The sequence below is a fragment of the Coloeus monedula genome, assembly GCF_965178545.1.
Source record: "Coloeus monedula genome assembly, chromosome: 22".
Classification (NCBI taxonomy): Eukaryota; Metazoa; Chordata; class Aves; order Passeriformes; family Corvidae; genus Coloeus; species Coloeus monedula.
The window spans coordinates 7,902,684-7,925,571 of NC_138802.1; the positions used below are offsets into that span (position 1 = coordinate 7,902,684).

General features: G+C 47.3%; 1 protein-coding gene across 9 annotated transcripts in view; it reads right to left on the reverse strand.

Moving 5' to 3' along the window:
- EIF4G3 (eukaryotic translation initiation factor 4 gamma 3) overlaps nt 1–22,888 on the reverse strand; it is a 141,750-nt gene that overhangs the window by 31,018 nt on the left and 87,844 nt on the right. For 8 of the 9 annotated variants that reach the window (XM_082295779.1, XM_082295778.1, XM_082295776.1 and 5 more), the window contains 5 exons: nt 18,455–18,563; nt 12,391–13,242; nt 5,489–5,577; nt 3,671–3,920; nt 1,097–1,254 (listed from right to left, as the gene is read on the reverse strand). In XM_082295779.1, coding sequence (XP_082151905.1) covers nt 1,097–1,254; nt 3,671–3,920; nt 5,489–5,577; nt 12,391–13,242; nt 18,455–18,563 — 1,458 coding nt within the window. The remainder of the gene's footprint in view (nt 1–1,096; nt 1,255–3,670; nt 3,921–5,488; nt 5,578–12,390; nt 13,243–18,454; nt 18,564–22,888) is intronic. The other variant, XM_082295775.1, reaches the window with a different exon arrangement.

Consider the following 22,888-nt stretch of genomic DNA (forward strand, 5'->3'; position numbering starts at 1 on the left):
CAGGGGCTGCTCAGGGGTGCTGAGCTACCAAAGGTCATGCAATCTACAGACAACCTCTGCTAAACCATAATAGCCATATTTAACATCCAAATTAAAGCTTTTAACAAACTGCTCAAGTTTTAGGCATTCACACTTAACTAAAAATAAGCATTTAATTTAAAATACATCTTCTGCAGGTGACTACTGAGGAAACAGATGGAGTTCAGAAACATTTCAAGGCTGAGCAAGAATTATGGAGGATAAAATCATGGTAACACGGGCCCGTCTTGGTCCAGGAGCACAAAACTGCCACCTTCCCTCAAAGCAATGGCTTTTGTGCCAACATGAGAGATGGGCAACTGAGCCCAGGAAGCTCAAACACAGAACAGTGAGAAACAATCACGGGAAAGTAGAAGGTGGATGAAATAATTTTGGGAATAAAGCTGCATTTTACAATTTGCCTGGGTATGAAACTCAGAGCGGAAATGTTTCTGCACACGAGGATCACCCACATCCCCGAGTCTCAAGAGTGAGTCTGTGGTGCTTCCATCAAAGCCACAGAACTCCCCGGTTCTCAGTGAGAGCAGAACGAGGCCTTGGTGCCAGCACTCAGAAATCCCAAGTGTTCCACTAAGCCCAGACCTCCAGCAGAGACAATCAGCTCTGAGATGAGGCTGGAGAGAAATCCCAGAACTGCCTGGGAATGGAGTTCTTAAAGATCTTTTATTAGATCAGCTTATAAATAGCGAAGAAACTGCTTCAGATCAAAAAACAGTTTGCCCAAGAGCTTCTCTCTGCTTTTTAATTGATCTAATAGGTCAGTTAATTGATCTAACAGCAGCCACTGCCTCTCCATCCAGCCTTGCTTGGATCCTCAGCTCTTCATGCCTGGCTCATTTTAAATTTTAATAACAACTTGGTATAACTTATCCAGATAAAGACCATCAAAAATGCTTCAGTTTTAATCATCTGCACACATTCATCAGGCACCAACACCTCTATTTGTAGAATTTTGTGACGAGACCAACTATTCCTGCTTCCCACCAAAAGCCTGCATGGAAATGGCTCAGGAATGAGGCATTAGGGGTCTTTTTTTATATCAAAACCCTGCACATACCTGTTTTATGGGCTCTCCTCTCACCTTGTCGAGCACCACGTCGCTGATGGGAGGCAGACCCTCGGGCTTCTGGATACAGGCAGGCATGAACTGGATATCCAGCAGGAATTCCCGGTCATACTGCTTCTTCCCCTCCGGGTCCAGGGGCTTCCACTGCTCTGTAGGGAGAGAAGTCCCTGAGAGTCACAGGAAACAAACTTTCTGCTCACCCAGACATGGTTCAGGTAAATCCAAAGGGAAGAGGCTGCTACAACAGCCTGGGAAATTTCAATTCAAAAAAATTGAAATTGAAAAAAATTTGAAAGATTCAATTAATTTTCATTTTGAAGGGAGAGAGGAGGGGAACAGACGTGGCATTAAAGGGGCATAAACAATGGGGACTGTAGAGCCAGGTCTGGAGCAACCACACCCGGATCTGGTCACTAATTCCAGTTCTAACCCAAGTGTCTGACTTTGACTTTCACTCTCCTGGGGGATATGGTGGAATGGGGACAGTTCCCAATTTCTGCGTGAAAATGGAGAAGGTAAAGTGGTTTGTCTGGTGTAAAAGGAGTCATAATATGGAGTCAAGGAGAGCAGAGCTTGGAACAAAAATACCTTTTGAAAATGTGAAACCATGGAGCTGTGAACAACGCAGGCTGGAGACAACAAGCGGAAGCAAGAGAAGCCACAACCACAGGCCATGATCTGGGAATTACAACTTTCCACCTATTTTTCGTGGGGCTCTTTGGGTGTGGAGGACCCTGCCTGGTGAAAATCACCCCATAAAGCTACAGCCACTTTAGCACAAGGAAAATCAGCCTCTGGTGGCCTGGAGGTGGGATTTTCAGCACCGGCCACACAGTTTGTTCGAAATTAGGGAAGAAAACATGTTTTATCTAAAGGAAAACATCTGTAGGAGATGCTGCCTTTGGATCTCCCTCATGCCAGACTGCCTTACTCAGTATTTACCAGCCCTCCAGGTATTTATTATTCTTCTATTTCACTCCCTGACCCCCAGCTTTGGACTTCGGGGATCACACCATCTGCACCCCCGCAGAGGCCACGAGCAGGGACTTATTCCAACTATGGGTTTTAACAACTGGGAATGAAAACACACAGAAGAAATTACAAACTTAGCTCTTTAAGCAGTTTTATTTCTACAGAGCTTCAGGATACAGGGGTGCAGAAATGGTTTGGCTGGATCCTGGCTGGAATTCCTGGCCTGTCCCTGTGTCACACCACCTGTCATTTACCATGGAAAAGCTCCGACACAACAACAAGCAGTTTATGTGTAGTTTCCTTCTCCTGGAAAGCTCTCAACGAGCTGTTTTAATGTGAGGAGCAGCTGGGCAGCGCCACAAGAACGATCCCCAACGCAGGGAGAGACAGGGATCAAACACACAATTCCTCCAAAAGGCAGAAACTCCCCTTTCTAAAAAGAGTAGAGCCGAAATTGAGGACTACTGCAAAAGTCTGATGTGTGTTGCTTTCCCAGGAATCAATCCAACCCCTCCTGCTGAGTGAAAGGACATCTGGACCCAACCGGGATTGTTCTGACTGCATCAAGCTGATGAATTATGGATTAACTTCAAGAAGTGCTTGGTTAATGAACTGGTCAGGTACCCTGAGCGTGATGAGCTATCAAGAGGCCTCTGTGTTTCCCCCTCACGATATGATTGAGCTGAATTAAAAAAACGAAAGAAATTGAGGTCTTTGTCAGAACCAAGTGGTGAAGAAATAACCAGTGCAGCAGAATCCCTCAATGGTGGTGTTCCTTGCCCACCAGGTTCTCCAGGTCCTTCCTTATTACTATTATTAGACTCTTTAATTTCTGGGCTCCAAAAAATAAGAGTATTTTATGTGGAGGGAGTTTCACTTGAATAAGAAATTGCTTAAAAATTGGGAGCAGCTGAGAAGTTGGTCTCAAGTTCTGTCCAAATGAGGTGGATTAATTGAGGTTCAGGTCTATAAATTACAAAATCTTCATAAATAACAAAAAGGTTAGGTCTTCATAAAATAACAGACACACCCTACAGATATCCTATACCCCAATCAATGGGACTGAGCTGGGCAGTGTCCGGACTGAAAACCACAAACTGTTTATCCTCCTTGCTTTTCTAGAAATCCAAAGATCCAGGTAACTGTTTATCCAGGAAATTAAATCTTTATGAGCACACATATTTGTATTTAGAACCCAATGAGCACTTTCATTTCTTATTTAACCACCTCTTATTTCAGAGGTATATTGGTTCATAGGGAATCTCCTGGATGGTTTCCAGCTGTCAATCACACAGGAATCAACTCTCTGCCATTTCCACCATGCTGTAGCCAACATCCAAATGCATAAAATTTTCAAGGAATTAGGGATTTTCTCTTCTCTTGACCATGATCAGCAAGACAAAACCAATTCTCCCCTTTTGCCCCCCTGGAAGATCTCTCAGGGCCTGTTGGGTTGCAGATCTCAGCACAGCTGCACATGGTGAACACTGAATCCCCTTCCAGCCCCACTGGGAACATCCACAGGGATGACACACAGGGTGTCAGCAGCCCTTCCAGGAGGGAGGCAGAGAAGCAGAGTGGAGCAGGACTTACCTGGTTTGTACTGGTACACAGGCCCCTCTCCGGAGCTCTCCGTGCAACCGGAGTTGGCGTCGGTGCCTTCTCCCTCCGAGACGCTCTCGGCACCGTTCCGCACCAGCTCTGCCTCCTGCTCCCCATTCTCTTCCACAGGTTTCACTGGTTTGAGCTCCAAGGGCTCCCTCTCCAGTTGAAGCCCATGGCTCATTTTCTCCTGGTCGGATTCAAGTACTTTGTCCCCTGAAGGTTCCCCCTCCTCCTTCGGCTGCAGCATGGACAGAAGCAGAGGTTTTGTTAAAAATGCCCTGACAAATTCAATGCACGTGGAACAGCTCTTCATGGATTCACACAGCATTTTTGGGAGCAGCAGGAATACAAATGCATCTTACACAGGGATATGGAACACCACACCGAGCCACTGGGTGATTTATTGGCTCACTCCCATGGACAGCCCACTGATCATTAATGGTGTAACTGGAAAGACTCAGCGTTGCCCATGAAACCTCCATGGGACTGGACAGAGGGAACTCTTAAGCCATGAGCAATCCCAGCCTGGAAAGACAACTCTGCTTTCTTCCTCTCCTATTATCCATGATAAAGGGATGGTAAAAGGGCACGTGGTGCTTGTTTTGGGGGATTCTTCCTTTAAATGCCTGCTGCCAACTGGAGCAGATCCCACTACAGAAGGTAATGTAAGATCCAGCCACAATTCCAGCATCTCAGCTTCAGAAAAAGCATTAATAGTATCCCTGGCTGTTAATTTTAGAGCTCTCCAAGGACACAGCCTGATTGTGCATTCAGACGAGGAGGCGTCGGAACATGCTTCTCCCAGGAGAAATCCCAGCACATCTTAGCACTGAACAAAGGAATAACTTCATTGAGGATGCTCTGGAGGAGGCTCCTGCTCCTTTTGCCTCCCCACCTGAGGGCACCACATCCTAAAATGCTCCTTGGAGATTTTTAAAGGGAATTCTCTGAAGAATTCCTCAGTGGAACTGCCGGGTGGTGCAGGAGATACAACTCCTCCAGGGGAGGATGAGCAAAGTCTGGAGGATGAACCCGCTGGTGCAGCCACAATGACACCCTTTGCTCTCCTGCTCTGCATCACATCTGGCCAACCTCAGCTTTTATCTACACACTGGGCAGTCTGAACTTTCACATTTTTACTCTCTTGCTTCCTTTCTGATCTATTCCAACCCCAAACTGACCCAGGATATCAAGCACAGCTCCCTGCTGCAATATCCCTACCAGAACAGCAGTGAGGGAGGTTATCTTCACTTATCTAATCGCTCCTGAGGTGGTTCTGCCTGAAAACTTCAGCCATTTTGTCAGCTTCTCCATCAGTTGGTCATCAGGAAAACCATCCTTTGCCATGTGCAGAAGAACCTGCCCAGTGTCAGGATGGTGGCCTGGGACCAAAATGAGGAGGCGCTGATGGATCCAAACCCACTTTTCCTTCACCCTTCACTGGAAGGGGTTCCTGAATGCTGGAGGCTGGTGGAAGTCTAGTGGAACCTTCTAGTGGAAGATGTCCCTTGCCATGGCAGGGGTTGAACGAGATGAGTCTTTTAAAGTCCCTTCCAACCCAAAACAGTCTGCGATTCTGTGACTGTATTAGTCATTCAATTAGGCAAACTCAAAGAAAACTGAAGAGCTTTAAGGGAACAGACTGACACCTGTTATCTAAAGGATGCTGAGGAACAGCACAGTTCCTCCCCAAAACCCTGCCCTGGATCCTGTGAGACAACGAGAAAGCAACTCTCTAAAGCACAGTTTCAAGAGAGGAACACCATTTTTACATTTGGGTAAAGCAGGACTTTGGTTCCCTCTCACCTCTGTTTCTGCCTCTGTCACCTCCTCAGTGGCTTGGGTCCGGTCTTTTGGTTTCTTCCAGGTCTTTGGTGCAGTTACAGCGGTTTGGGCTGCAATGTAAACGTGCATCTGTTACAACACTGAACGACATGGAGCTGATGTGGCTGTGGGCGCTGAGCTTCCCTCTCAGGGGCTGGTCTGAGGCACAGGAAAATGAAGCAGTCGCTGCCTTGTGGAGGACTCAGCTTGATTTAACCACTTTTGCTTTCAATGCAGCAATAACAATCATCAGAATGACATTAAAACACAGGAACTGTTTTACAAGTTGCTCATTCAAGCTCCAAGTGGCACTTGGGCTAGCAAGGAGGTCACTGCCAACAGTACAAGGATCATGCAGGGGAAAAAACCTTCAGGAAGTCAAGTTTTTGGGAAGATCAGGTACTGGCTGGGAGGGAAGGTTGTTCCCGATGTATTTTTCTCAAGAATTATAACATCCTTATAATATTAACCATAAACAAGCCCAAATTTCCAGTATCTCATCCAAAAGGAAAACTTCTTCAATCCTGCAGCACTGCCCTGAGCTGGATTTATATTTCAACTTAAAAGCAGGTTCGTAACTCCACCATTAATGATCTCCCTGCCCAAGTGAGTCAAAGGAAACACCACAGAATATTCCCAAGATCAGCACTGATTTACTCCAATCGTGTTTTTCCCCTAAAGGGTAGAAGAAACCACACAATATACTAAGAGGAGACAAACCCATTAATCCAATCTGCTCCTAATTTGTGGCAACTGCTCCCAGCTTAAATTTGCATTCCAGGCACACATGCCCAGTTAAGAGTGTAAATGGGATTGATTTTGTGACTAAAGTTTACTGCAATCAGATTTCCAGCTCCAGCCTTTGGTCTCCAGCAGATACTGTGGAAAAACCCAGTGTGCACTTCCTTTATCACAGTAAAATACAATTTTGAATGGTTCTTCACTACGGATAAATAAGAAGTGCTAATAACAGCCAACTCTGTTCCTAAGGGCACGGAGGAAACGGGATTTGCTGTGTTCCCACTGCCCCTAAGGGTAAGTACGAGCTTCAGTGGCTTCTCCAGAGTGTTTCCCTGTTTGGAGGGTTACCATGGGCTTGCAGACACTCCGCAGATTCCCACGGGAATCACCACATCCAGGCCCCAGCCCAAAGAGCAACAGGAGCTACCGGTGCTGAAAGACTTTTACCTTCAGGCTGAACACCCCAAAAGCAAAGTCAATTAAAAAAAGAAAGTCTTATTTAAATATTCAAACATCATCTGCTTGTTCACAGAACCAATGGCTGGAAAAATCATCCGGGTCTCCCAAGCTCCAAGTCCTGCACATCTCCATAGGGAGTTGCATCTCCCTATGGAGAGGCTTTAAGGGCAGGGCAGAACCCCAACATAAATCCCCAATTTCCTGGGGGTCAAAGGAGAGGAGAGGAAGGGCCAAGCAGGCCCAGACTGCAACAAACACGGCTTTGTCTCACACAACCCAGGATGAGCCTTTACTGCTGCTCCTGGCAGCTCCCAGCACCTTGGCAAGAACAGCCCAGTTACTCCCACTATCCTGGGGTAAAACCGGGGCTGGGAACGACCACGTGTCCATGCACGCCATAATTTCTGGAATTCAGCAAAGCACAGATCTAAGCCAGGTTCCCCAGGTCCCTCCATCACAAAATCTCCTCAAATTCAGTGAAAACCGAGCACTTTTCAAAGTGCTTTTTTCAGTCTTCTTGTTTGGTGATGTCACTTCCACACTTCAGGGGTTTCTCCAAGGAGGGATTACGTCTGCACAGCAACAACCTCAATATTGCCACAGCAATGTACTTTAACTGATCAGTCCCAAAGTTTTTAATTGGACAGAATTTCACTCCATGAAAACTCAAACCATGGAAACCATCTACAATGTAAAATAATGTTTCATTTTTAACTGTACAGAAATAAACTCACGGGTCATGGATTTGGGGCTGGCAAAGGTCCGGGGTGTTTCCTTCCTCAGCTGTCAGGATGTGAACATTATTGCTGCTCAAGAATACATTTTTTCCACCTTTTTTTTGGCAAAAGAAAGCTCTGTAGAGGCTGCAATCCTGCCAAGCCTCCCAAATGAGTCTTGCCTTAAATCCCATGACTTCCATGAGCCCAGGGGTTCTGCAGCCAGAGCAACTCCGACCATGTTGTGGAGCTGCCCAGGATGGATCTCCAGAGATCTCCGGAGATGCTGCTCAATTTTTCCCCCTCTTAAAATAGCAGACACCAGATTTCTTTTTTTCTGTCAAGCTCACATTTCTGCTGCAGGAGCTGAAAGGAGAACTTGCGCTGATGTGGGTTTAGGTGCCAAAGTTTAGGTGAAAACAAAGTGAGTTTAGGTGCCAACCCTCCCAAACCCCAAATCCAACAGGACAACAGCATTATCCACGTGAAGATTGAGTTTCCTCTGTGAGGCTGTAGGGAAATACAAAGTAATGTGTCCAGTTTGGCTCCTGGAGAGGGACAACTCTGGACACTTCTGGTCTTCTTTTCCATTTTCCTCTCCCCAAGTTGAGCAATGTCACGTGCTCTCCAGTAGTTTAACTCCTGCCTAAATGCAGGCTCATTTTTGCCACCATTCACACTTCCAGACCTTGTTTTCAGCTCATTTCGTTCCTTTGGAGAAGGGACACCAGCAAACCCAACCAACACTCGGAGCTCTTATCTCAGCTTACAAGGGGAGATAACAGGAGTGACAACGCAGATTTACTTTAGGACTGGAAAGAGGAGCAAACCCTTAATTCCAGCCTATCCCGGACACCACTCCCAGTGGTAACTCCACCACTGTGGGGATCGGCTCAACAGGCCTGACGCTCCCTCAGCCCGTTCCTGCAGCTGTGTCACGTTCCCCAGTGGAACATCTTCCCACAGGATTTACCCACCAGCGAGTGCACAGCCCATCCAGCGGGACACGAGGCCTCTCCTCTCTGATGTGGTGCCAACTGTGAAGCCTAAATTAATACCAGCTCTTGTATTTTTATTTTATTATCCAACATGCCATGAAAGACCAAAGCAAAGACCCACCACTGCCTTCCAGCTCATGGAAAATATATTCCAGTGGGTATGGCAGCAAATCAAGAAAAAGGCGACACCTGATTTATGTTTCTGCCTCTCCAGGTTTCAATGCTGGAGAATTTTCTCCAAGATATTTCCAATTACAGCCCAAGTTGTTCGTTACAGCCTCCCCAGCTCAGAAACTCTGGGACTCGCCACAGCTGGGCTACTTAATACAGAAATATGTCTCATAAACGAGCTCTGCAAGAAACAGCCCTTTGAATTCCATGTGTATTAAGTTCTTTCGGCTTCCTGTGTTCCAAGGAGTTCTGCCTGGGACACACATCAGTCTCTTATTTTCCTCTTTGCTTCTTGTAATAGCCATGATAGAATGATGACATCAAAGGCCTCAGGTCTCTGGTAGCACCTTCTTCTGCAGAAATTCCACTCCACCACCACCATTTTTCCTGTTTTGTTCCCCGGAATGTGCTGGTCCCTCACTGTAGCTGCAGAAACCCCAGAATTTATTAAGAAGCATCAGTTGTTGATGACTTCAGCCAGGGCGATGTTTTTAGTGAGGATTGGAGCGCCCAGGTCCTCTCTTGACAATCTTTCTCCTTGCAGAGCAGACGAGTAGGAATTAATTACTTCAAAAAGCACGTGCTCTTGCCCCTTGCCGGTAACAGCTGTGGCCATCCTAAAAACTCCAGGCAATCATTCCTGAGGAGGCAGGAACGCACCCCGCGCCCTCAGAGCAGGGAGAATGTGTCCCCTGTGGGCAGGTGCTCAGACCAGGAACACAGTCAGCAGCAAGAAACCACCCCCTGGGTCCAACAGCCTCCACTGCTCAGTGCCTTAATGCTCTGAAACCCACCAAAGCTTCCCCATTTCATAGGGAAGCACAACCAGTGATGCTGATGAGCAGGGAATGATGATCCAGTGACTCACAGACACGGAGACAGAACCACTAAAGCTGCCAACCTCGCTGTGAGGGTGTTCAGAGTAGGCAGAATTCAGTGTAAAATACATCAGGGGTGCTCCAGTAGAATCCCCTGACCTTGGAAATCTGGTGGAGACTTAATGCCAGTGGAAAAGGAAGAGTGGTGGTTCCCCTGGATCCCCACAGGATCAACTCAGCTCTGGCCTCTCCCTGCAATCACTGACAGAGTTGTTTTGTTGAGCTGTAAAAAGAGAACTCCTGCAGGATAAAGATGTTTAAGGTCTGAATATATTTTCTTTCTTGCCACGGAGCTTGACAGAGCAAAATAAAATCCAAGTCTGGTTTCTCTGACTGTTGGACAGAAGGTGTGTCCTGTAAAACACCCCAGGAACAGGCAAATCCCTTTGCTCATCCCCAAAAAGCTGCCACCTCCAGCACAAAATACGGGATCCACCCGAGAGCCTCAGCAGTGCTGCCGCAGCAGCTCAGGGAGGAGGGGATGAAGGTCTCGTTCCCAAAATTAGGCAGGCCAGGTTATAGCTATGAAAAGGAGATGCAGGAGGAACTGCTGCAGGAATGAGGTTATCCTGAGAGGTCCCAGCCCTGTCCCAGTCAGCTCAGCTCGGCTCCCTTTAAAGGGAAAGCAGGGGCATGATTTGTGGCCGAGCTGCTCTGTAATAAAAGCACCATTCTGCTCAAAACCCCCAAAAATATTGCTCAAAGTCACAGAGCTCACAGCTACCAGCACGTGCTCGGGAAGTTTCCCTTATCCCAGGTTAAATCCTAACTCCAGAGAGCATAAAAATATCTCTTGGCCTTTAGTCCAAGTGAAACACAACAATAAAACCATTTCTCCTTGCTCCTGAGGGTCAGCATCTGGATTTTCCAATGAATATGGCAGACATGCTGCTCCTCGGTCCTGAACTAGCAGGCATCCTGAGATGATGTTATTTCAATCTCTCTTCCTCTCTCCAAGAACGAACTGGAAAATTATTGCTGAAAAGAAGGCTGGCAGAGAAATGCAATCGTTCAGGATCATTAAATCAGGGGTAAAGCACAAAAAACCACTTGGAGAGCTTTGTGCTTTCTCTGAAGTCCTGAGCTTTTAATAGAAATCTGAGTTTCAAGTCATCTTTTACATGACTTGAGAACTCCTTGTTTCCCTGTTGCCAAAGCCAGTGCCTTGGCTAATGTGTGCTCTGGAGCATAATGACATTACAGCATTAAAATTAATCTTCTGCATAATTAAAAGCCCAAACACTGTAAGTTAATTTTTTAAAAATTTATACTACAGGCCATTACAAAGCCAGCAATAACACTGCAAGCTGGAACCTGCCTGTGCAAAACCTTATTTACAGAGTCCCATTTCTCCTCTCCTTTGTAAGGAAATTAACTTGGGTTATGAAGTAGCTTGGATTGAAAGAACAACAAGTGCCAGAGCAGTGAAATGACCTGAGTCAAATAAAAAAAGAAGATGATTAACAGGAAAAAACCCTCACGGTCGGTGTAGTGAAGGGATCTTTCTTCTCATCTGTAGATACTGGATTTTAAAATCAGCATATTGAGCATCACACAAACATGGAACAGGGCCAACCTCAGCCTTTCAGTGCACTCAAGAGAGAGCCCGAGATTTCCCATCGATCAAAGAAAAAACTGAAAAACCCCCTATATGAAATGTTACTTTAAAAAAATGAAACCAACAAGATCCAAATCACAACCGGCTGTTTGTCCTCTTTGTCCCAGCTCAACCAAGTTCCAAGGAATCAAAATAACTGCAGAACAGGGTGCAGAAAATGTGACACATTAAATACTTTAACACTGCTGGGTGTGAAGAATGGCCCCCATTACACCTCATCCAGCAGCAAATACAAGGAATTGATCATTTAACTTCTTTCCCACAATTTAATCTCCAGGAAGTCCTGCAAAAAAAGCAGTTTTCCATAAAAAACACTGAGTGTTAATCCATTCAGTGCCAAACCAGAGATGTGACAGGGCTGAAACCAAAGGCAGGTAACAACACTTGGAGAAACAGGCTGGGTTTTAAAAGGCAGTTGCAGAAATTGCAATTTTTAGTGAGTTTTAAACTGTAATCTGCAAAATTAAAATTTAAAATTGTAAATTGTACATTTTGCTTACATGTGACTTTTGCAAAGGAAAAGCAGAAGCCTCAGTAATGAAGGCTGGGCAAGTAGAGGTGCGTGACACTGAGGTGACACTGAGGTGACACTGGGCTGTGACACTGGGCTGACCCTCCTGAGTGACGCTGGAGTGACTCTGGCTGCCAGTTGTTTGGGTGAGTGTGAAGGTCCATTTCATTTTCCCACATCTGGGAACATCGTGACACATTTTTACAGCTGGAGAAGACCCCACTCCAGCAGTTCTGGAAATCGCTGGCTCAGGGGGTTCATCCCAAGGGCTCCTGGGTCTGAGTGTTAATCAGGCTCCCAAATCCAGAGCCACAGGCCCTCGGACTGACTGCTCACCTCGGGGGAACAGGAACTGTGGCTACCCCGTCCCTGGAAGTGCCCAAGGCCAGGCCGGATGGGGCTTGGAGCCACCTGGGATAGTGGAAGGTGTTCCTGGCCATGGCAGGGGGGGGCACTGGATGGGATTTAAGATCCCTCCAATCCAAACCATCCTTGGATTCCATGAAATGCAGTGTGCTCTGCATTCCCCCTCCACCAGCCCTGTGTTGCCATGAAAGCATGAGCCCACCCCAGCCTGGGACACACATCCAAGTCAGTGACCAATTCTGAACACGCAGGAGGGGTTTCTACCCCTGCAAAGGAAGATCAGTATTTCACAATCACAGCAGCCACGCAGCACCACCAGGCTTCTTTCTTTTGCTGACAGAAACAGAAACATCTGTTGGAAGAAGAAAAAGCCCCTTTCCTTCATCCTCCAGTTCACCACATGAGCCCACAGAGCTCAACACTTACCTGGGACAGGACTCTTCCTCGAGTTCACACTCAGAGCCTCCCTGCTCTCCTCCAGTTGCCCATCTGCTTCTGTCTCTTCCTTCTTTTCAGTATCTTTTACCTCTTCGCTAAGAGTAGTTCTTGTGCTCTCCTCTCCTTCTAAATCTCCCTGGACAACAGGGAGGGCACTCGGAGATGGGAGAGGAGGTGGAGAAGGAGTTGTAGTGGTAACAGCAGCAACAGAAACCAGAGGAGACGGGGGCGGCGGGGTGGGAGGCGGGGTGGGAGGAGGAGAGGGAGCAGCGTGAGGAGCACTGGGAGATGACGGCACGCTTTCCACCTCTGCTGGGGGAGCCTCGGGGGGCTCCGACTCCACAGTCAACGGCGCAGATTCCACCAGGGCCACCTCTGCCCCGGGCTCGGCCGCGGCCCCCGCGTCTCTGGCGCCGCTCGTGCTGTTACTGACACCGGGCCCGGCCGCCGCCGGGGCGTCACCGGGCGATGCTACTGCACTGCTGGGCTCCGCGCACACCGCGGCACCGGGCTCCTCCGCGGCTGGAGGGGCCGCTGGCTCCGTGCAGGGTGTGGCACTGGATGCAGGCATTGCCTCCTCTTTGGGGGAGGCCAGTTCACATTTGTCCTCTGGGTCAGCCACGGGCGGGGGTTTGCTGGACACGGTGACGGCAGCCGCGGGGACGGCTGCGACCGGAGCGGCCGGGGCCGGTGACGGAGCACGAGGAACTTCTGGTGGGGGTTCCACTGAGGTGGGGGCCTCGGTCATCTGCCCAGCTTGATCTTTCTTCTCCCCAGTAGGTTCTGGTCTGAGGACTGGAGAAGGTGGTTTTAATACTGGATCTGGTTTTGGCTTCTCTTCTGGGAAAGGAGAAAAAGAATATTATCAACAGCAAGGCAACTGCATGTTCCTGCCTGGTGCCTTGGCTCCCTTGGCTCCCATTCCTGCATTCTGCCAAGGAGCTCTGAGGAAGACACCAGAGGCCCCTGCACCTCACCTGGAATCCAAACTTGAAAATACAACCACTGGCATCCTGAGAAGAGATGGATCTAGAGAGATTCATTGAAACCTTCCAGTGTCTAAAGGGGGCTTAAAAAACAAGGAGAGCAACTTTTTACATGGACAAAAAGTTGCAGGACGAGGGGGAATGGGTTAAACTGGAAGAGGAGAGATTTGGAATGGATGTTTGAAAGAAAGATATCAACACAACCCCCAAAATCTTGTGCAGAAAGAAGTCCCTGCACTTATCCCACAATTAGCAACAGACATGGTGATCCCGTCCCTGCCATGACCATCACACAGCTCCCAAAGCTCTGCTGCTTCCCACTTTTCTACAAAAGTATGAGCCATCACGGTTTAAGATCTTGCAGGAACATGGAACTCCTTCAGGACACTGTCACACCAGCAAAAATAATTCTGGAAAAGCCAGAGGCACAAACTTGCTCTTCAGATTAGGAAGTCAAAGGCCACAACCAACCCCAAATCATCAAAATTCAGGTAGGACTGAAGAGGTTTGGCTCTGCCGGATTTTCATTTGGGGCTTATTCAACAGCTCAGCTAAAGGGAAAGGGTTTTTGAAGGAGAACCAAAGGGTTTTTGAAGGAGAACCCATTTGAAACTGCCTGGAGCATCAAATCCCACCTTTAGGAATAGCTGGAGCAAAAATGAACTCAGCTTCCAGCCATTGGCAGCCCCAGCAGCGTTACAGAGGCCCATGGCCAAAGCAGTAGTTCATCAACTTAATGAGGCACCCAGGGACATGGCTTTGGAGGAGGATGACAAGTGAGGAAAGAGATGGGAAAGAGTATCCCAACAGCTGATTTTGATTCTGGAGGCTCCGTGGAAGAAAAAAGACACGGGAACTGGTCTGGAAAAGAAAACACGTCACCTCTGGTTTCTGGAACATCCTTTGCAGGAACTCCTGGAGCATTCCTGACATTTACAGCTCACTATAAACAACTGCCTGGATATCCTCTCCCTGAGTCAAAGGAGAATGCTCAAAACAAACCCCAACCAAATGCATTTGAAGTGTTAAGAAAATCATTTTGAGAGCTCAAACCAGCACAAATCCACAGCTGCATTTGAAACCAGAGGTTTAACTCCCTTCCTTCAAACCACACCTTGTCTGGCCAATGTTCTTGCCATGGATCCAGGCTGTCTGCACAAAATCCCAGAGAAAAGTGATTTGAGGAGGGATTTCAGAGAACGAGGAGCAGATTTGGCTAATGAGAAGCAAATTTGAACCTGAACCCCCATCCCAGAGAACAAATCTCCAAGCCCTGGCAGAAGAGGACTCATCCCTGCCAACTGCTACAGAAAAACTCACAGTTGGGGAGGGAAAACAAAAATCGACGCAATTCATCCCAACTGGATCAGATCCCTATTCCTAAATACACTGAGATCATTCCTCATGTTATATTTAGAAACTATTTACAGGAAGTGCCGGCTGCTCCAGGGGAAATATCAAGAGATACTTTTTAAAATTTCCGGATAAGTAAAATTTTTGCAAAATTATTCCTTAAAGATTCTTTCACATACCCAGTGGGACAGACCCTGCTGCCTCCTTCATGGAACAGCCACTGTTGGCTGCTGGGTGGTCCCAGTGGCACAGACAGGCCAGGGCAGTGGATGAGGAAGATTTTACTGGATACAGGAATTTGTTCCTGCTCTGTGGTGTTTATCTGACAATAGCTGCTGGGCTCGCTGCCATTTTTCCATCTTTTGTCCTGATGCAAACACTCACGAGGCAGCACTGGGACTGAGTCAGTGTCAGCAGAGGGGCTTTGGAGCTTTCCAAACTCCAGGGTCTGACATTAATCTGTTTTCCTCAAACCATGTTGTACATTCTCCATGTCTGATGCACTGCAAGATTTGGAAAGAGGTTTAAAAAGAGGGTAATGCTACTCTAAACATCCCCCTGAACCTCTGCAAGTGGAATAAATGTGATTCCATGCAGTTCTATCCCACTGCACCTCCTGCACCAGCCTGGCCTGCAGCCAGGCTCCACAAGGCTTGGCTGCTGGCTTGACCTGGATTCTCCAGCAGTATCCTCCCTCTGGCAGCCTGGCTGGTATGGACACACCAGGGGCATCTACAGGAATCAGAACCTGCACCTCAATAATGTCATTTTTCAAGGCACTGTAGCAGCAACTCCTACACCTGGTCCAGTGGAAGGTGTCCCTGCCATGGCAGTGGGGTAAGAATGGGATGGGCTGTAGGGTGCCTCCAACCCAAACCATTCTGGGATTCTATGAAATGCAAAGGCTTGTCTTTAAAAAAACGTAACCAAGGATATAAATAATGCAATCCAAATCCAGCCTTGGGAATGACTTCCAGACCAAGGCAGCAGGGACTGCAGATCCTGGTCTGCCAGCAGAACACGCGGCTCCGATCCCGACCCAGGCCCAGCAAACGGGCCAGATGCTGCTCACAGCCACCAACAGCTGCACAAGCAGCACTGGCTATCACAGAACCACAATGGAAGCCTGATTCCAAACTTCAATGGATGCAAACGAGCACAGGAGAGGAAGGGCACGGGGAGGAGCCGATCCGCAGGGTGAACACGGCAGAGGGGACTTTGGAGAAACAACAGTACTGGTTTTAATGAACACTTCAGCCACACAGCCCTCCCTGTCACTGCTTTTGTTTTGGAAGCAAAAATCCCCCAACATCGAAGTGAAAAATCATTTTGATACCTTGGCATGTATTTCTGGACAGACGTGCCCCCCCAGAAGTCATTAGTTCAGTTTAAATGTTATTAATGGGGTCTATTAATTACTGACACCAACCCCAACACTGCTCTGCCCCCCCCGGCCACAGCCCAACGCTCCGGGTGTTATTCCAGGGCTTTCCCTGCAGTGCTTACATAAATGTGCTCTTTAGCAATTTTTGGACTGGAACAAATGTTTGACTCCTTCTGGCATGGAACGGAGATAAACACAGGGAAGCTCATTGGTGTTAAATCCCAGTCAAGCCCTGCTTTATGTTTAAACCAGCACTGTCAGAGCTGTGTAACTCAACAAACATACTTACTTCCAGTTTACTCACAGCTGCCTACAAAGGGATTAAGTTAAGGAGAGAGAGAAGAGGGATAAGACCAGTTAGTCCTGGAAATCCACATTTTTATACACAAAGATGAAATACTGTGATGGAAAGTGCTGGATTTTCAGAGATCAGAGTTCAAGGAGCTCTTGGTCATACGGTTTAGTGGCAGGTGGTCCTGTGAGGAGCAGGGGGTTGGACCTGGTAATCTTACAGGTCCTTTGTGGCTGGAGATGTTTTGTGATTCCAGGGCTTTACAGCTCAGCCCCAGCTCTCCCCCGAGGGCAGGTGCACTTCAGAGGTCGCCGCTGCCACCAGCACTGCGGGGAACTCAGAGGATGGCAAGAGGGACTTGGGAATATTGGCAGAGGGGACACAGACAGGGAAGAGCAGCTATGCCAGAGCTAGGCAGCACTAAACAGCCAAGGGAGCTCAGGCAGCACAGCCACAGGGCAGCCAAAGGACATCAGACCCACCCAGGCCTTGTTCAGGTGGCACTGGAGACATCGAAGGTGCAGCGACATCTAGACAGAGCCACAGGCTGCCTTTAAGTGGGAGATGGGACCAGACCATCCCCAAAAGGTCCCTTTTCAACCTTCTACAACCCATTTTTAGACACTGCAGCAGTTTAGAGGTGCAGCACTGGAAGAGGGAAACCCTGATGTCCACGCTGTGGCTGTAAGAGCAAGCCCAGGGACACCGTCCTTGGCTTCCCAGCAGTGACTGAGCTGCAGCTGGGATTGGGGACATCTGCAGCACCAGAGATGTTGGTTTGTCCCCTCTTCTAGAGCTGTGCTCCTCTGGGGCTTGGTTGTCCTCTAGCAAACCTCTGCCAGGGAACACACAACAGGACAAGAGGAAATAGCCTCAGGTTGTGCCAGGGGTGGTTCAGGTTGGATTTTGGGAAAATTCCTTCATGGAAAGGGTGGCCAGGCACTGACCAGGGCAGTGGTGGAATCACTATCCCTTTAAGTGTTAAAAAACCATCTGTGGATGTGGCACCTGGGGACGTGGTCAGTGCTGAACATGGCAGTGCTAGGTTAATGGCTGGACTTGAAGATCTTGGAGGGCTTTTCCAACCTTGGTGATTCTGTGACTCCAGACACTCTGAAATAAAAGATCTCAGCCCTCTGTGACTTCCCTGCACGCGTCGCTCCAGGCAGAGCCCAGGGAGGCTGTGATGCCGTGGGTAAAACTGGGAAGCAAATAGCGGTGTCAGCTCTGTACCCCAGCACCCATCTGCTGACACACATCAGGAACTACAGCTTCCAATGGCTACAAAATTCCAGTGTGGGAACAGCCTGGGCCTGCTCCGTCAGCCTCCTGGGACAGTGCCCTGAACGGTTTAACAAATCTCCCTTCCAAGGTATATTATGGAATATCCTGAGCTGGCAGGGACCCATCAGGACCATCGAGCCCAACTCCTGGCCCTGTGCAAGACACCCCAAGGATCCCACCCTGTGCCTGAGAGTGCTGTCCAAGGAAATGGAATTTTAAGAAACTTTTTCCATCTGTGCCATTTTTACCAAAGTCAGCAAAATCTGCTGTGGGCTTTATGAGACACTTTGCACACTAATGGGTTTTTCCTAGTTCATGTTGCCCATTCCTACAGGACTGGACACACAAGCAGCTCTGGGGAAGCCATACGATCCTCTGGATCCATGCCACTGCTGTGGCTAATTATCCAAATGATCCAAAGCCTCTCTGGCTAAAGCATTTCCCTGACAACACACTGGTTTCTGGAGGATGGCACATGGGTGAGAGGAGTTTCATCCTTCTGTGTGCTCTGAAACAACGTTTAGGACACAGAAGCTGGAAGACAATTATTTTTAACCAGTTCCACATTAGCAAATTCCAATTAATTCCCTTAGCAACACACTTAAAATGTTCCACTGGAGGAAGAGAAGTTCCTCCCCTCCTATTTCTGCTGCCTGCTGGTCTCCCTGCCAAAAATACTCCAACTAAAACAAGAAAGGAGGGGAAAAAATAAATGATTCAAAATAATGAGGGAGGAAATCTCCATGAACCGACCTTGTTTGGAGGCGGGGGCCGCGGTGCCGGGGGCGCTGCCAGAGGGGTGGGAGCTCTCCACGGCTCCGAATGCCGCGGGAACGGGCTCAGGGACCTGGCTGGGCACCTGCTGGGGGGGAGGGACAACAGGGTGAGCCTGGGAACATAAAAACATGGAGCAAAGGCAAGGGGGGAGATGAGACAGGGTGGGATAGAGAGGAGAAACCAAAGGCAGGGAGAATAAAGAGAAAAAGAGAAAAGATACACAGGTCAATTGGATACATCCAAAAAGTGCACGGGAAAGGGAGGGAAAGGCGGCAGGAAAAGGGGAAAAGGATGATCACTGTTAAGAACAGTGAGGAAGGGACAGCGCAGCACAGTTCTCAACACACTTTGCTCTCCCAGCACTTCTTCAGGAGCTGCAGGAATGCTCCTCCATGCAGGACACACTCCAAGGCTCCTGGATCTCTCTGTGGTTTAAGTTCACTTTTGGGACTTGACTCCTTTCTCAACTGATCCATTATTTCAACCCTCTTAGAGATTTAAATCTATTTATTTACTCTTCCATGTATTTACCAACGGCTGATGTGTGCAGGATGGGATGAATGGTGGACAGATGTATCTGCAGACACATCACTCGCTATCCCAGCAGGAAAATCATCCCAGACTGGGGGTGGTTGGATGAAAAAACCCCCCAGCATCACCTACAAGCAGCCTGGGGGTGAGACATGCAGGGCAAGAGGAGAATAAACCCAGCTGGGCAGCAACCCGAGGGAGAGCAGGAAGAGCAGATTCCCAAAGAACATGGACTGTTCCATACGGAAGAACAAAACAGAAAGACTCGCAAAGACTGAAGGAAGACTGAAGGAGCCCCAGCCTGTGGCAGACACACATATTTTTAATTATCTCCCACCAAACACTTCACTTGTGTTCAAGAAAGTTTGATAAAATCCTCTGTATCTATTCTCAGAATTTAAGGAAGACCAAATTAGTGCCCCAGACTCGAAGGTGAAACACTTGTTGGACTGAACACAGACAGGGCAAGGCAGCTGGTCACAAAATCCTCTGAAATGCATACCAGGGACCAGGCACAGAAGAAAATGGGGCTAAATTTTAATTTAATTTAATCCCAAGTGGAAAGCCAGGCAGCTCCCTGCAGGTGTTTGCTCTCACCCAGTTCTACATCCATGAACTTCTCTGAACATCTACAGGAAAAGGAATTTGTAATCAATCCAAACACAGCACAGTGTCGAAGACATGGGTGCCTAATTCCTGATTTCAGACAGGCTCTCAGAAATCCATGCAAAACTTATTTCCCTATAAAAAGAAACTCTCTGGCAACCTGTGTCTCTTCCTGGGACTCTTTTTCCCTCCCATTTCCAGCTTTTTGCCGATTGCATCTGAACAGTGCGGGATAAAGAAGGAATTATCTCCAAGACACTTTCTTTCACCATTTCAGGAAGACCAGGAAAAAGCCTATCTGGAAAAGTAAGAATGAAAATTTAAGTAGGGGTGAAGGGTTGAAGTTTTATTTGGGATTGCTTCTCTTTCAGGAATGAGACTGACAGACTGACTGGAGAACGGATGAAGAAGCAGCCCAGCCTCCAGCCAAAGGGAAGAAGCCAAAGAAAACCCAGCTTTACAAAGGAGCAGGTTTCAAGAACACTTTCCCCTTGCCCTCAATGATCAGGACTTTCTTTTTGTAAGAAAATTTATGGATGAAATCAGTGGCAAAAAAAAGAAACTGTGATAAGAACCACAGGAACCTAAGGAGACCAGTGAAGAAGAAACCTGTGAGCCCAGAAACTTCTTGGGTCAGGAAATTTATTTCCTTAAGAAATGCGGAAAACAGTCATTTATTTTGTGGGAATGATATTGCAAATGAATAAATGGTCCTTATGCACTGAGCCTTGCAGCTGCAAAATGGAGCATTTAGAGAGTTTTTAGGAAAAAAATCCCACTGAAAATCACTCCCCTGATTTATGATACTCTGCGGGTTGCTCTGGGTTATTCTACCCCACCATGGCCTGGACACTGAGCAAACACAACTCTGACAAACTCACTGAGACTTGGAACAGTTTTACCATGAAAATAAGAGCATTTACTCTTTAAAAAGTGATCTTCTGTGGAGGCCAGTGCTGAGGAAATACCATAATCAGATTCTGGCCCTGGGCTTTCTTTCTCTTCCCAGCAAAAAATAAGAGTGAAAATAGTGTCCTGCTAGAAATGGATAAATCAGCCTCCAGCTGCTCTTGCAGGAACTTTAGAGCACTTTATGTGCTCAAAAGCAATTCAAATACACCATAGAGGAACTGGGGAAACTCCACCTAAAGCACTTTTTGGTCAGTGACACTGAGTAAAAAGTACAGGAATGGCTCAAACCACGCAGCTCATCTTGGCAGCAACGCTCATCTCCTGCACAATTCCAATAATGTTCTGATGTTAAGCACAATTCCAACAATTTTTTGATGTTCAGCACTTAATCTACTGAGAGAAGAGGGTGCTTCAGGCTTGTGTTAGCAAAGTTTTGGTTTGAGTCAGTTAATAGAGTAATTCAAATCTAAAGGAAAAAATGAAAATTTGGAAACTATTCTTATTATAAAATGGTTTCTTTTTCAAATGCAGAATTTGGGACAGGGCCTGGTCTCCATCACTTCTTCAGGAAGTTTCTTCCTCTGTGTTTGTACCATTTAAATAATGAGATAACAGATTCAGAGAAAGAAGTTTTATTAGAATTTGCTATAATTCTAAAATCTCATTGGACTGGGAGTCACTTTGATGCTGCCTTGTCAAGCCCTGAGGCTGCACACTCACATTTTGAGTGTTCAACCAGTTGAAATCTTCCTGAGCACCCTGGTGAGCAGGGTTTGATCCAGGGGGATGGAACAAACAACAGCAGCTCTGCTCCCCCTGCACTCTCCTGGGAGCTGCCCCAAGTCAGGAGCATCTCAAAAGCTGTGGCTGAATATTGAAAATTTACTGACTCGAGCTTGTTCAAAACAGTAACACCCCCACTACTGCAATTCCTGAGCACAGTTATTAAGGTCCGATTTAATTTCACCCAAGATATTAAACATGCTCTGAAGACTTGATTTAGAGAAGCTGTTGGGACAATAACGTTCAATTTCCTGGCTTAAGTGGGCTTAAATTTTCAGTTATGTTACACTAATGAACTTATTCTGGTGAGCCCAATTTCAGAGCTCTTCTGTGATTACCAAAAGTGGTTCCAAGCACCTAATCAAAAGGGAGGCTGGATATTAAACAATGGAATATTTGCATACCTTGGAGGAGATGATTGGACATCACTGCTGTGCTCTGCATATAAATTACAGCAGATCAGAATTCAGGCCTATTAACCTCCTCTTGAAACACATTTATTTCCTTCTGTTTGACTTAATTGTAGTGCCTTAAAATAGATTTCAGAATGTAAAAATGATCAGGTAAGTGCCTGGATTCACTGCATTTGTGGGAATACCACAGGAAATCCTGGCTGGTTCCAACTCTTCCCACTTCCAACGGGGAAAGTTGGGTAGCAAGAAGAAATGGGGAGATGATCTCACCAAGATTCCCACATGTGGCATCTCTACTGTCTTCTCTGATGGAAAGAAGTTTAACTGGTGCTTTGCTGCTGCTTGTCCTCGATGGGGCCCAGAGGAGAAAACCGGTGACAAAGCACAAGGTGGTGCCTTAGATGACACAGGGATTTGACTGAGCTGGAAATGGCTGAAAGCTGAAATCCTGCTGGTCTCAGGGAGGGATCTGCAGATCTCACTTCACCTCAGTTACATCTCCCTGGAATCCCAAGCTCCCACTCCAGCACAGCCAATGTCCCCAGACATGGGGACATGCTCCTGCCTCAGCACAGGATTCTCAGCAGAAAAACTACTCCCACACGGAGGGGAAAGGAAGGTTTGAGCTCAGGAAAAGCTGTTTCACCTAAAAGCTGCCAAAACCTGGTAACATCCAACAGGGAAGAACACGGAAGAAGAAATCACGTCCCAGCACCAGCTCTGCTCTGCAGCCCAGCCACCACCTGGAGAACCCTCCTGACCTCTAACCAGGGATTTAAAGGGGTCAGACTCAAAGGTGTACAATGGGAAGGGAGCTACAGAAAATTATCTGGAATATTTATAATTCTTCTCTCATCAGAAAAATGCATTTTTAAGTTTGAACACCCAGAGACCAAACATGTGATCAATTTCTCACAGTTCTGTGAGAAAACTCCCGAGCTCCAGATCTTCTGGTAACTCTAAAACCGCTCCAGGAAGGCAGAAAGAACAGTGATGCAGCTGAAGGTCTGTAATCAATCACCTGTGTGACATGGACTTTCCTCAGGTGCAGAAGACTTAATAGAGACACCTCCTTTCCCACAGATATTTTGGCTCCTCCTTTAACACTGAAACTCTGAAAAACTCTGAAAATCTACTGCTGATACAAAACCAGGGCGGGGGAACA